The sequence below is a fragment of the Aythya fuligula genome, chromosome 1 (assembly GCF_009819795.1).
Source record: "Aythya fuligula isolate bAytFul2 chromosome 1, bAytFul2.pri, whole genome shotgun sequence".
Lineage (NCBI taxonomy): Eukaryota > Metazoa > Chordata > Aves > Anseriformes > Anatidae > Aythya > Aythya fuligula.
In genome coordinates this window covers 10804187-10819027 of record NC_045559.1, presented here as the reverse complement: position 1 = coordinate 10819027, position 14841 = coordinate 10804187, and the positions used below count along the sequence as shown (strand labels likewise).

General features: G+C 34.1%; 1 protein-coding gene across 6 annotated transcripts in view; it reads right to left on the bottom strand.

Annotated features, from left to right (window-relative positions):
- HGF (hepatocyte growth factor) overlaps positions 1-14841 on the bottom strand; it is a 72296-nt gene that overhangs the window by 55275 nt on the left and 2180 nt on the right. For all 6 annotated transcript variants that reach the window (XR_004254086.1, XM_032200739.1, XM_032200707.1 and 3 more), the window contains exon 2: positions 4528-4693. Coding sequence is in view for 5 of the 6 variants with exons in the window: in XM_032200739.1 (XP_032056630.1) it covers positions 4528-4693 (166 nt within the window). In the remaining variant the exon portion in view is untranslated. The remainder of the gene's footprint in view (positions 1-4527; positions 4694-14841) is intronic.

Genomic DNA, 14841 nt, shown 5'->3' with positions numbered 1-14841 from the left:
TAAAAGTGAGATAAATGTGACTGAGACAGCATTTGTGTCCCCAGTTATGTTGCTTTCTGCAGGAAAAAAAAAAAAGAAAGAAAGAGAGAGAGAGAGAAAGAAAAAAAGAAAGAAAAAAGAATATTATATAACATCTCTGTTTTACTTACAATATGCCTGTGAAATAGCTAACAGTTAATAGTTAATAGTTTATCCACTCTGATGGCTTGAGAAAAAATGAGGCACACGGAGTTCTGTTTCTTGCCTAGAACAACAGAGCTATTTGAAAACAAGGTTATATTTTTTTTTATTTTTTTATGAATAATCTAAACTGTGATTGTGTACCTATCCTTGCTTTGCTTTAGTTTTCTTTTTTTTTTTCTTTTTTCTCTCTCTATTTTTAACTGCTTTAAAGGTTAGATTATTTCAAAAATATTTCAAGAATAGTGTTGAATTGAGTGAAATTGGGGGATGAGGGGAAGAAGGCAAGAAAGACAAACAGTAATCAGAAAAGCAAGAAAACTTTCTGTCAATGTTTTCAATTAAATATAAAGAGTTTTTCCTCCCAACATCACTTTCAAATGAATTGCTTTAAATGTAGGTAAAATATTTTAAGCGTTTTAAAAACTCTTAACTGTCTGAAAAAAAAAAATAATAAATCACTCACATGACTCTATTATCTTTAGCCCACAACACAATCTTTATTTCTAACTGGCAGGCATTGGTCATCCCAAATCTCAGCCATTTTATCCTGACCTGAGATTTTAACACCACCTAATAGTATGCAAAAGCCACACAGATTTCTTACACTTCATCTTTATTTTGGCTGTTTACTGCACCCCCAACTCACAGCTCTTGCTTTCCATTTAATTCCCCTCTTGCCACACAAGTTTTTCTGTGTGAGATCTTGCTGGCTTCAGTTAAAAATACTACAAGATCTTATCCAACCTCCCCGCTCTTCCCTCTTTCAAACATCCTCTTCATTATCTTTTCCATCACCAAACAGATTTTTCATCCAACTGCTCTCTACTCTGTTGACTCCAAATGTTTCCAACCTGCTAACCTTCATCCTTCTGCCTTTGTTCAGCCTTCTGTTCTCTTCTGGCTAGTTCTCAAATATGAACATATCCAAGTGCTTCTAACTCCATCTTCACAAAAATATCCTTGACCTTTCAAGCCTTTCCAATTACATTCTCCCTTCCCCTCCTCCCTTCTAAAGTGGGAATGCAGAATGCTCTGTTTACAAACAATTCTTTCAGTTTTTGCCTTTCAGTTGCCTTTTGGTTTCCTTCCAGCTTGGCTTCAGTCACTTTTGTACATAAAAGTTTCTACAAATCTTTTCTTGGACCCTAATCGAGAGGGTTTTTACACTTCCAAAGTCAACATATTTAAGCAAATTCTTGGTCTTTCTTCTACTGTTACTGCCGATCACAACAATTTTTGTTGTTGCTATTTGTACTGAGACAGTAGAGTTTCTGACCAGACTCTGGAATCCTGTGGTCTACACTACAGCCCCTTGCTGTCTAAATATGAAACTAAAAGACAAAATAGAAAGTAAGAAGATAACAAAGGATAAGACTGGTACAGCTTTATAGGTAAGGAAGTGACATGTCTGCAACAGTCACCTGCAGGCAGTATAATAGTAGCTATATTGTGTTTTTCTCATCCTTTAAAGAAAAAATGTGGGAAAAGCTGCAAGGATAACTTAAAGAAAACAGCAGGAGTAATGGACTGCAACTAGTAGTAAACCAAATGAACAGAACAGCTCAGCAGTAGGTAAGAAAAGCTGATATGGAATACAGAAAATGCTGAACAGATAATTATGAAGTCAAAAAGACAAGATAAGTGAATCTAAGGGATACTTTGTTGGGGGGTTGGATTTTAGCAATAGTGTTATGTAGGAAAAATGAGTCTGTATAAGGCTCTTGCAACTCTATTAAAGATGATCAAGATCTATGCAAGTATGACAGCAAGAGAAAGGAAGAAAGGTCAGCTCTGAGATATTATAACTTTTATTACAACTTCAGCCGTTTATAATAAATAAATAAATAAAAACCTTTTTTTTTTTTTTTTTTCCCAGCAATTTAGGAATGGCTGATCCTGTCTGGAATGCCTGGACTCCACTAATTCACCACTTTCTAGTGGAAAAGAACCAGAGCAAGGTTAAACCCTCATCTTGGTTCCGTACTTCTCAGGAAGGAGACTCATGGAGTACTTCTTCAAGTACTATTGTCATAATTATGTTATGAAGTATTTCTATTTTATCCTATCATAATTCTTAAACAAACTGAGTTTGCATCCAGAAAATAAATATTAACATTAGTGTTGTTACCCGAGTGATAGAGAACTACTTCTTGGATCAGTACTAACATTAGAATCAAGTCACAAAAATGTCAATAAACAATGGAAAATCCAAGTCTTATGTTTCATGTATATAAAATGCCAATTTATGCCACTTCTCTTCTAGGTTTTGTATGATCACACAACAGCCAGTAAATGAATTGGTTTTAATTTCAGTTAGCAACACATTTTACCCTGTACTAACCATATGCTGGCGTGAAGTTAAAGACTGGTAGTTCTACGAATAAAAGGGAAACATTAGCAATCCCTGCTTCCTTTAAAAGTGTAATTTTACAGTAGCATCAAAGAACTATGCACAGTATAAAAGGACCCATCTGGGACCAAATGAAACCACAAGAATATTTCCAGATAGAGGGAATCTCTCTTGCTGCACAGAGATAGCACAGGCAAGACCTAATCACCTACACCTCTGCTGCTAGCCTTGTTGGCTAAACAACTGTAAGAAAAAATGGGAAATTCAGAGCATGAGCAGTCAGATTTTTAATTATTTTTCATTTTCAGTGTAAAATAGCCATATATGACTGATTGCGGTAATGCTATCTGTGAGCAGAATTCTTCCAAGCTCTGTTGTCAAAGTCCATCATTGGTCCTTTATATTCTTTTATTGACTGATTACAGCAGAGGGAGTTTGCCCCTTAATGAATCTGTCATACAGTGACAGGGACTGAGTGTCCCAACAGAAAAAAAATATTTCATAAATGAAAAAGTAATGAAAATGCAGAGAGGTTCTAGAATATTATTCATGTAAAGTGGAATCAATGAATATATTAACATACTTATTATTTTCAGAAGATTAAATGTACCGTCCAGAGCAGCTACAATTAGAAGATCCTTGAAACAATCTTCCTGAGAAGATATTGAAATTGTTGTTTTCTTGGCATTATTTTGTTTGTTACATTATATGTAACAAACTTGGCATTATATGTTTGTTACACTGTAAAACCTAATTCTATACTACTCTGTGCCACTGAAGACCAGAACCGAACGATTTCTTATTGCATGGAGTGCAACCTGATCGACTTGGCAATGATGTCCATGGAAGCTCTGCCAATAGGAAAAAGAGTTACTTGTACCATGTGAAAAAATATGAGTGCGTGGAAAATATGTAAACTCTGCTTATTGTTTACATATGTAAATAGTCAAAGTACAAAATAATAAAAACTACATCTCCAGAACTCTTTTAATCTGCAATTAAAGGCTTAAAAAAGGATTAAATTTCAATGGAGGACCTTTTCTGCCAAGGAAGGGCTTTTGTTATCACATTTGATCTGACTTCTATTTGTCATAAGTCTTTTTTTTTTTTTTAATATATATTTCAAGATCAGGCTGACATTTAGCCCAATGCTTACTAGTACAGAAGTCATTAATTCTCTCCAAGATTCTCCTGTGTTCATTTATTGCTAAAGGTCTAGCATAAAGAGGCTGGGGGAACAATTCAAGTCTAATAAACAGGAAAAATAACAGTGATTTGTTCCAAAAAATAGTAGAGAATATGTACTAAGCAGACAAGCAATCAGCTGCATGATGTGTTTGTAAGAGACAGCAGATGCTGTAGAATAGCTATCATATACTTGTAATGATTGTACAGCTGAGAAGGTTTGAATCCATTGTATCAAATTCATAGTACTTGCCAGTGAACTTCAGCAGTGTATGTATCTGTGTTCCATGTGTGAAGTTCCCATTGACTTTAGTGGGAGTAATGTGTAAAGAATGAAGATAGAATATGGTCTGAAGTGGTGCTGAAATACTGCAGCTGTGATGTGTGACAATAACCATTTTATAAGAGAGATAAAAATCCCAGAAATGTTCACTGAACACTACGGTGCAGCACAAATCATTGACATCTTAAAATAAGTATATTTCTCAGCTATATTACAGAAAAGACTACAGATTGGACAAGCTAAAAAGACAGAACAACTCAGATAATGCTTTATATTACATTACGTTGTCATTACATATTCTGGACAGGTAGAAAATATATCAAATAAGAAAATAAAGATACCAAATAAGAACTACCAAATAAAGATACCAAATAAGAAATACCAAAGAAATCAAAACAGTGCAGTCTTTAGATTGTACTCAGTACAAGCTACAGCTGATAACAATTCCAGAGAAACCTTTGTCCAAAGAGTATTATATAAGAATCTATTAGGAAAAATGTAATAATAATAGAGATACATAACTTACTTGCAAGTGAATGAAAGACCTTTGTTCCTGCTGCATCTCTTGGCACACTGCTCAGTGGTATTTAACAGCTTGGTTTTAACTTCCAGTGTTTTGTTTACCTTGATGAGCATCAACTCTCCTGTTTTTTTGTAGTCATGAAGAGGATTTCTCCTTTTTCCTTTACCATCTAAGAAAAAAAGCAAAGAAGAAGACAAAAAAAAAAAAAAAGTTAAGATCAGTCCTGAGATTACAGATTACATTAGAAATGAATATAATTTATTAAAGAATTATTGCATTGTATATATTGTATATAATATATAAAAAAATTATAATAAAAAAAATATACAAAATTGTTGTATATGTATTGTATGTATTGTATAATGTATATATTATTACGTATACATACATACAATATATATTATTACATTGGTACCAAAATCATAGCAAAATTCATAAAACTAAAGTACAAGCAGATACTTAAGAAGAATTGATTATTTTAGATGGTGATCTCCATCCTTAAAAACTGGGATAGTAGTAAAGCTCATTTCAAATAAAGAATTACATAATACAAGAAAAGGGTAAGAGGAAAGTTTTACACCCTGTGAATATTTTTTTCAGAACCTGAAAATACGCTTGCTATACATCACAAAAACTGATATCTGATAAATATTTCCAATAAAAACTGAAGTGATAAAGTTAAACAAATGTCTACTTTTAATGGACAGACTAGAGTTAAAATTAGAAAGGGAGGAATAAAAATGTCATAGAGAATTATAGTTTGAATTGGCTAAATTGTTCTTAAAACAGAAAACATTAAAACATTTTAACACAAATTGAGAGCAGATTTGGAGCCTGAAAGTAACATAAAATATTCACTTTTCCCATCCATTGCTCTAGTGAAGGCTCAGTGAGAATGTTGTGTTCAGTTTAGAAGTGAATGAATGAGTGTTGTGAGCCTACAGAAAAGGAGGGGAGGCAGAAGCCATAACATGGAAATAGTCTGCACTGTTACAGAAAGATCGTTTTCCATGTCTCTGTAGAAAGACCCAGGGGAAGAGGTGTAAAATGGAGCAGGCAAGATTGGCTAGAGAAGTTTGGCTGAAGTGCCAGAGGAAAAGTCTTTGATTTTTGCAAGAAAAACCCGCTATTTTTCCAATGTGTATGCATGTTAGCTTTTCCCATAGAAACCTGTCTGCCACTGTAGGCTCCCCCATCATCAAAGAAGGCAGATGAGTACCTCTAGATGATTCTCACTATTCTAGGACACATGAGTAACACAGGAAGGATAAATTGCCCTTTGGAACTACTTATCTTTTTTCACTCAAGGATACATTATGATATTTTTGGATTAGATGGCTAATGCAGTAAAAGTCAGGTGAACAAAATACTCCTTAGTTTACAAACTAGGTAGTATTATTTTTCATAAAATATTTCCATATAACTGTTTTCAGCTGTCCTTCCCTTTTTTTTTTTTTTTTTTTCTTCAAAGGATCAGCCACGGTAACAGAACATGAATGCTCATGACTAATTTATTAATTTTTGCCAGAGCTTGCAAATACATGAATCCTTACCCTAGTGTGCCATTCTACTGAATAGAATTTCTTATACAGGTGCAAAGTGCACATGGACCAGCAATTTTTGTTTGCTACACTCTGCACAGAAGTTCAGAATAACTCCTCAAGTTGCAAAAGTGCAATAGCTGAGCTCTCTGTGAATCCAAATGATTTAGTGCCATTATGAAGCTAAAGAGGGCTGAAAGGTGTTCCTTTGGCAGAACTTCCATCCTGATGGGAAGGGAGCTCACATTTTCACTGTATTTAGCTAAATCACACCTCTCAGTGGTGAATTATCCCTAAGACACCTAAAAATAGACCAAAGACATTTAAAGTAGATTTCATCAAGCTTCAGTTATTAAAGGTGAAGGGTGGGGGGACATGACTGAGAGAGGGAGAGCAAAGATCAAAGGAATAGAATTTCTCTGCTGCAATAACCCTATAAAAAATCTTCACCACATTCTACTCTTTTAAAACTGATGAACTGTGAGCAATGCTATTCCCCTGTACCTAATAGCTCATAATTTTAATTCCAGTTATTTTCAGAAAATGTACAGAAATTATTAATTTCCCTCCAAATCCCTAGTATTGTTACAGGAAGCCCTATTATAGTTATAGGAAGAAGCCTTTGCTGAAAAGATCAAATGACTTTGGAGCTGTGTCTGGGACCCATATAAGTTATAATAAGCATTTTCAGCCTTGCATTTGCACAATGTATATGTACCCAAATTGACTCATAATGTTTATGGAAATGTTATGCTGAGATTCTGGCTATAAGGATTAGCATTGCTACTGGAAACTATTGTCTTTACGCTGAAGCTGCTTTTTGTTGTTGTTGTTCTTGGGTGAAAGAGACAAAGTGCTGCAATAAGGATTGCATCTGCTCTTTAAGACAACCGCAGAAAAACAAATCTTCCATTAAGCTTTTGTGGTAAATGTCTCAATATATTATCTTAGAAGATGTAATTATTTCTATGTTTTCTTAGCCATTTTTATATCAAATGAAGGTAAGAATCTGTACAGAAATATCAAAGTATTTTCTTTTAGTTCTTGATGCTAACATTTGCCATCTACCGATGCATCATTATCTTAATTCCCTATGATAACAACTTCTTAAACTCACCAGCAAGCATGCAAGAATATCAGCCAAAAATAAATAAATAAATAAATTCAAGAAATTCTGCTCTGCCGCCTGACAAGCATGGTTCACAGTTGTGCTTTTTTTTTTTTTTTTTTTTTTTTTTTTTCCTGAGCACTTGTCCAAAGAGGATTATGGGTTTGATCTTGCATTTAGCAATTCATAACACTCTGATTTACTTTAGCTTTCAAACAACAACATTCTATGACTTTGCCTATAATCCAAAAGGCAAAGGGCCAAATGCATGGTGTGACTTTGTTAGAACCATCTGAATAATGCAAAGCATTACTTTTACACCACAAAGAAAATAAATAAATAAATAACCCTAGGTGGTTTTATTATTAAAATATTAAATAAAATAGTGCCCTAGAAATATTCTACGTCAAAGACTATAATGCAATATTCTATAACTGATGCTCCTAATTTTTGACTGTCATTCATATCAGTTTCCTAAACTTTGATTAATCAGGACTTTTGCTTATTTTGTGGGTTATGTCCTCTGATGCTTCTCACACTTGAATATCAGGTTACTAAGGAAGTCTCATTGTACTTAAATTTGAAAATAAGAAGAGCTGACTCAAACAAAAGAATCCATTCAAACACAAATCAACAGTTTTTTTCATCAACAAAGGAAAACTAACTAACTAAAACTAATTAATTAAATACATTTCTTTGGCTGACTAAATGTATTTCTTTATGTCAAGTACTCCTCAAAAAGGTGAAGGTAGTGCCTCTTTCTGTCTCTTAATATGATAGCAAACATGGTCGGACAGAACACAGAGCTCAGTCAGTGCCCGGGAAAGTGGGAACTACCATGTTTGCTCTAGCTGGATGCTGCAGTGGGCAAGTATTCCATCATCTCATCTAGTATCTCAACAGTCTTTCCAATAGGTCTCTACCACTTTCATAAAATGTGTTAAACATTCACTAAAGAAAAAAATTTCCTTACAGAAAGAAGGAAACAAGAACCAACTCTGGGTTCCCTTACTACATTTTCCATATGAAGTTTCTGTGTAGTCTTCTCAGATAGAGAGTATTAACTGAGATTATTCAAACTGTAGAGCATCAGGGGGAAATTATTTCCAAAAATATTTTTTCGTGTAGTAGTTTCAGTCTACACCAAACATGTAATTGAAAATAAAGATAAAGAAAATAGAAATAAATATTTTTTTTCTGCAGCTGTAATGTAAAATGACTCCCTAGGAAGTTGTGGTACCTGTATTCTATGCCATATTTAACTGCAATTATTTTAATTATTTTTATATTAAAAAAAATAAAACAGGTATAACAGCTAAGAATGAGAGTAATAATCAATGTCATAGAAATGTAGATACTTCCTCAATTAACAAATTAAGTTTGACATAGCAAAGACATTTGAATTTTCTTGTCTTCCAGCCTCTAGGTATTTTCTAACCACTGGGCCAATGGGAAAATAGCAGCAACATCATTTTTTTTTTTTTCCTCTTTTGTTCCCACACCAAAAAGAGATTTCTACTCACCCTATCGTCATACCACTCAGTCCTGACACTGGGTATGTTCTATACCTCAATGTAAAAATTCACACCTAGTAGAAAACAGTAAGTCTGATACTGAGCTATAAGAGAGTCAAGAACTTCAGTATAAAAGTAGTTTCAGTAGTTTCATTTAGAGCTTAAATACATTAACAAGTCAAGTATTAGACTCTCAGGTTTTAGCCTGATCACTAAAAGGAATTGATTTTTCTATTAGCTGTTTTGTAGTAAACAATTAGTATTGGGCAAATTATACCACTGTTGCATCAACCAAGAGCATGCAGGATATCAACAGGCCTAAAGATTACCTTTGCGAATTATAATGAGATCAAAACACTACTTGTATTGTCTACAGCTAAATTTTACAATGAATTTATCTGACATTATCTATATCATTAGTAATCCCTTTCTCCTTTCTGCATCAGTCCAGCTTTTTCTAATATAGTTGTATATTTAGGCTTAGGAGTTACAGTCTTACAGAGTACTTGGAGCGTACTGCTGTCTCCCTTGAAAAATCCCCACTTTTATAGACTTGCTATAGACTATACAAAGCTTTTATTAATCAAGACTTGTGATGCATTCAGCATGTCAGCTTTCAGAGTTTCCAAGTCTCACTCTAATCTATGCAATAGTTAGTGCTCTCTTAAAGAACCACATAATGGAGACTTGTGATAATGTGAGAAGCCTCATTCTGTGATAATGTGAGAAGCCTCATTCCTTTCTGTTCTTTCTAATTTTGCATACCACTTTATTAAACAGAACAAGCACATAACAACTCAACACCAAATTATCAAAATGAAAAGATAAGTAAATTTAAATTCAAAGTTTATGTTTGAATCAAGATCCTTAATGAAATCTTGCTGTTTTGATGTGGAGTTTTATTTACTGATTTTGTTTGTTTACACTTGCAGAGCTGGATTACATCTTTTAGAACTTCAGCAGTTTCACAAGTAATTTGCTTTGTTGTGTTAAACTTCCAACTGACCAGGGTAATGAAAGACTTTAATTCTATTATGATAGATACTGACGTAAGTAAGTTGCAGATCTTTATATGGTGGATGGAAAAAGACATTCATAATATTCCGTTTTGAAGGAAAAAAATAAAAATAAAAATAAAAATAAAAATAAAAATAAAAGAGAGAGGAAGGTACCTCAATTCTTCTAGGACGGAAGATGATGACAAAAAAATTAAGGAATCAATTACAGTCCTGCTAAGTAGTGGGAAGAAAAAAAAAAAAAAAAAAAAAAAGGCAAAATGATACGGCACTTGTGAGAAAAATTGGAAAAATTGAAAAGAGAGAAGTTGCCCACACACTGTGCAGGAAGCTGAAAATTTAAAGAATAGTCAAGTGAAGAGAAATGGTCATATAAAGTGATATAAATATTTCAGAAATATAGAATAGAATCATAGAATCATTAAGGTTGGAAAAGACCTTCAAGATCTTCTTCAAGATGGTCCAACCATCATCCTACTACCAATGTCACCCACTAAACTGTGTCCCTAAGCACCGGATCCTTAAATATCCCAAGGGATGATGCCAGGGATACCACCACTTCCTTGAGCAACGCATTTCAATGCCTACGTCTTTAGTATCAGTAGGCATTTTAAACTGCTGTTCAATATTTTTGCATCATCTGTGTAATGAAACAAAGTCATTTGCACTTGAGCAGTTAACAGATAGACTAACTAGAGATTGAATTATTAATTTTATAACTGATAACCAGGTCAGAAGGTCAAAATAAGATCAGATATTAACTTATTTTTTTTCAAAGAACAATCATCACTGCAAGCCAAAGTAAACTGAAAAAAAACAAGATATATTTCAACAGATATTTTTCAGAAGAGATATCAAAACTGAATGCTTATCTCAGTATAATGACAATTTAATACAAAATAAAAAATAAAGCTTAATCATATGCATTAAAATGCATTTGGCAAAACTTGTGTAAAAGCAAAATTGTTGAATAGAGTTTAAAAAAAAAAAAAAGTATGCTTTATACTTAAAAAAGTATGCAAGAGTCCTTAGCATACATGGATTGAAGAACAGTAAGCAAATGTGGTGAGGTATTTAATTTGTCTATAAAACATGTTGGAAGGGTTATTTTGAATTAAATTCAATAATGCGTCTCCAGGACAATGATATAAAACACTAAGGGTAAATTGTATATTGGTGCAGGTCCCAATATGATAACACAAATATACTGGTTTCATTATGAATAAAATATATGTATATGCTAAAATAAAGTATATGCTATCAAATGGTTTCAGATACCACATGCAAAGTATATTTTATCGTTTAACACTACAGTGACTGTAAAAATAAATATATATATATATTTTTTTTTTTTAAAAAATGTTGCATGTTGATACCAAAATAATTTATGTGGTCTTACTATCTATAAGAATATTTAGGAAGCAGTTCTTTAAACAAATATTTTCACGACCATTTTATCTCTTAAACCAAGTCCTGGAAGAATTGCTTTGATAAAGTGAATAAATGGTCATCATTTTAAATTTACTTTTAACTTAGTTTCAACTTACTTTCACTTATTTTGACTACTTCTTATGCTTGTTTCAAGTATAAAAAATATCCAGTTTCTTGGCTAGAATGCAAATAAATGAACAATGTTTCTAAATTACCTCTCATTTAGGAAGGAAGGAAGGAAGGAAGGAAGGAAGGAAGGAAGGAAGGAAGGAAGGAAGGAAGGAAGGAAGGAAGGGAAACTGAAACAATTCTGAAATGTATCCAAGAAAATAAGTTTGTAGATTGAATTGACTTAGATGCCAGATTAAGTTTAATGCCTTTATTTATGTAAAACAATAATTTAGGATTAAAAATGTTTACCAACCATACCTATAAAAACTGCAGTCAGCCATATAGATGGAATGCCATCAAAATAAAACCAGCTGTCCAAAGAGTCATCTTTAACTTGTGACAATTAAACAGTTTTTCAGAAAGGTATCTGGAGGACCACATGATTTTTTTTTTTAACTTTTGAATTTTATTTTCTTAGCAAAAGAGACTTAATGGAAAAAAATTACAATTTTTAGAAAACAGTTTAAAATAGAAATATATAATACAGATATAATTTTTTCCTTATTTTTATGTTGGCATTCAGTTTAGTTGTTGAGCAGATTCAGGAAATGCAAAAAGATTTTTCTTTTTGGCTTTACATTGCATATTACCACTTACTCACACACCCCCACACATACACGCACCCATATACACATATCCCTCGTTAGCAGCTGCAAAGAGTGCCATTTTCTCTGGAACCCAACTTCATGTTTGCTAAGTTCTTCCTTTTTAACCCTCTCCTATAGTCAGTGTGAAAACTTAAGAAATAAAGGATAGCATTAAAAAATGATAGCATGTTCTAAAATTGGATGTTAGATGCAAATGGACAGCTCTTTTTCTTCAAAGAAAAGGTTATCTTCACAGCAGGATGCTGGGACCCATTGGCAGAAACAAATGGTCTGCAGTTTGTACTCTGACTTGCTGTATGTAACCTCTGGCTAAATTACAAAGAGCATTTTCCATTGTAAGATTTGTCTTACACATTTACACAATAATTAAATCCTTTATATTTCACTTAGTGTTCCACAATCTTTACAAGCTTTTGGTGCTTCCTCTAAGGCACCCAGCACATTGTGCACACCATTTGCAATGGGGTCTCAGCCACCACTGAGGGTGTCCAGGCTTGGAGCAGGGAGTATAGAGAAAAGCACAGGCAGGCAGGGCAGGGTTCAGGCATAGCAGAGTGACCAGCTGCTAAGCAAAACGGCCCCTGTGAGGAGTGGCGAGTCTTGCTGCATGTTGTTTGTCTAAAAATAGTGCTGCCGGCCAACTCAAGGAGTCAGCAAGAGCTGGAGCTGATGGGAGAAGGAGGGAGCAGCCAGTCCTCAGCCAGGCCAGCAGCACTGAGGACTGCCAGGCATGGCCAGGCTCATCATACAGCGCATGGGTGGAGGCCCACAAGCCATTTGATTCCATCTCCTGTAGCTAGATTTTGCCAGCATATTTAAATAATCTGGAGCATGCTCCTAGCTCTGCTTCACTGCGGCATTGCTTTATGTGTTGGATACTAACCATGTTCAGGAATACTTCTACTGTCCTCTAACAGGACTGCCAAAAAACCCTATAGAAAGGAGAGAGGTGAAGGCAAGGATGTCTTCATTTCTTCACAATGCTTTGGAGCTGTCCTAATTCCACACTGCAAAGTACAAACATTGCTCACTTCTGGAAGACACCAATTTTCCTACCATTCCTGCTTCCCAAGCAAGTGCAGAGATCAATCCTTTTTCGTCTCCATTCTGCCTTGTAGCCTCTGCCCATCTACCCCCCACCTGAAGACTGGTGAGGAGAAAGTAAAATTCCTATGCTCATCTAGTACAAGCAACTGCAAAAAGTTCAGGGCAACACTCTCCTTCCCACATAGAGCTTTTACCCATCAAGGGGCCCAGTTATCCGGCCTTCAAATCTCCTTAGAAAAGTCTGAAATGCTTAAGCGGCAAACTAATGTTCAGCGTAAAGATCCAAAGGGGAGATATTACGTTCTCTGAGGGAGACTGTGCATTTCCCTTCCAACCCTGGCCTCAGTTGAAGTATTACAATAATGACAGATGAGCTCCTCCAATAAGAGGCTTTCTTTTCCTTGACTTCAGTGCACGATTTTCCAGAGTTTTATGCAACGTTTTAATCTCATGTCTTTCAACTCTAGATTCTCCTGCTAGGTTGCTTATGAAAATTACATTAATAGAAACAGAAAATCTGTTAAGCAGGGTAAGAACTGTATTATATGTGAGAGCAAAACAAGCAGCCCCTGGCACTGAGCACCAAAAGGATTCCATTAAACAGAAGGAATACAGTCTTCCAACTGGCAGAGTATCATTTCACTTTGTTGACAGTATATAGAATAATGATTATCTACAGCTGGGTTAGGGAAGTATAAATCACATTAAATTTTTAAAATATGTGTAGCTATGCAGACCACAGGAATACACAACATTCATACATCGATTATTGCTATGGTATTTTTTTAAGGAACAGTTATTTATAGGAACTAAGTGCAACTGCCACATCTTCATTAGAAACTGCTTCAGATGATCCAAGCTACAGAAAGTGCTGAGAAGTTTGAATAAAGAAACACACTCAGATGCCAGTCTTTTCACAGAAAAATATCTTTAATTTAAATAAATCTTTAGCATTCATTCTTTTTTTTTTTTTTTTTTCATTCAATATGCCAATCTGTTTTTTTACTTTTAGTAAGAATTCAGACTTAGACTTACAGGACCTGCAGGATATTGATAATGACTAGGCAAGTAGTCTATAGGAACCTTGCACATTTATCTCTTTCACCAATCAACATCTTAAGTCTTATATGTTAAAAAGAAACTCAAAAACTGATATTGTGGACAGCCTGCTGACATGAAAATTTCTTGCTGTTTTCTTCAGATTCTTTTTGTTTGCTTGTTTGTTTTTTTAACCCATTAATATAACCCCACATGTATAAGAAAACTCAACAACACCGGACATTGTCTTTGCACAGGACTTAGGACTTTGGATTCCAAACCTAAAAGATCCACTCATAGAAGAAACAATACTCATTGCTAAGTAAATTTAAAACCAGCTTTGACAAGATAGTAATAGAAAAAGTATTGACATGTATTAGCAAAGGATTTTCTTATATATATATATATTTAAATTCTGTTTTCTTCACTTACCCTCTTTTTTCATATATAAAAATATTAAATATATATACACATATATATGCTTTCTTATATATATAGCTTTCTTGAAAACATCTCAGTAAAAATAATTCAAAATCCTGTATAAAAGATACCATTTATGTTTAGAAAGCTACCAATATATTTTCAGAAACTAACAAAACTTCCTCTTGCATACATTGTACAAATCCTGAAACTTTTGTTGAAGATCACCTATTTTTACAAAGCAAAGACAGCACAATGATTGCATGTAGTAAGAGTCATCTTTCTTGCCCATAAGGCAAACAATAGGATTGATTAATATTATGGTGGGTGGGGGAGGAAAGTTAAAAAAGGGAGTGTTGCCAAGAAACTGCCACTGTGAAAGTTGGCCAGAAAACAAGTTCTACTCTATGAAAAATTCTGAAG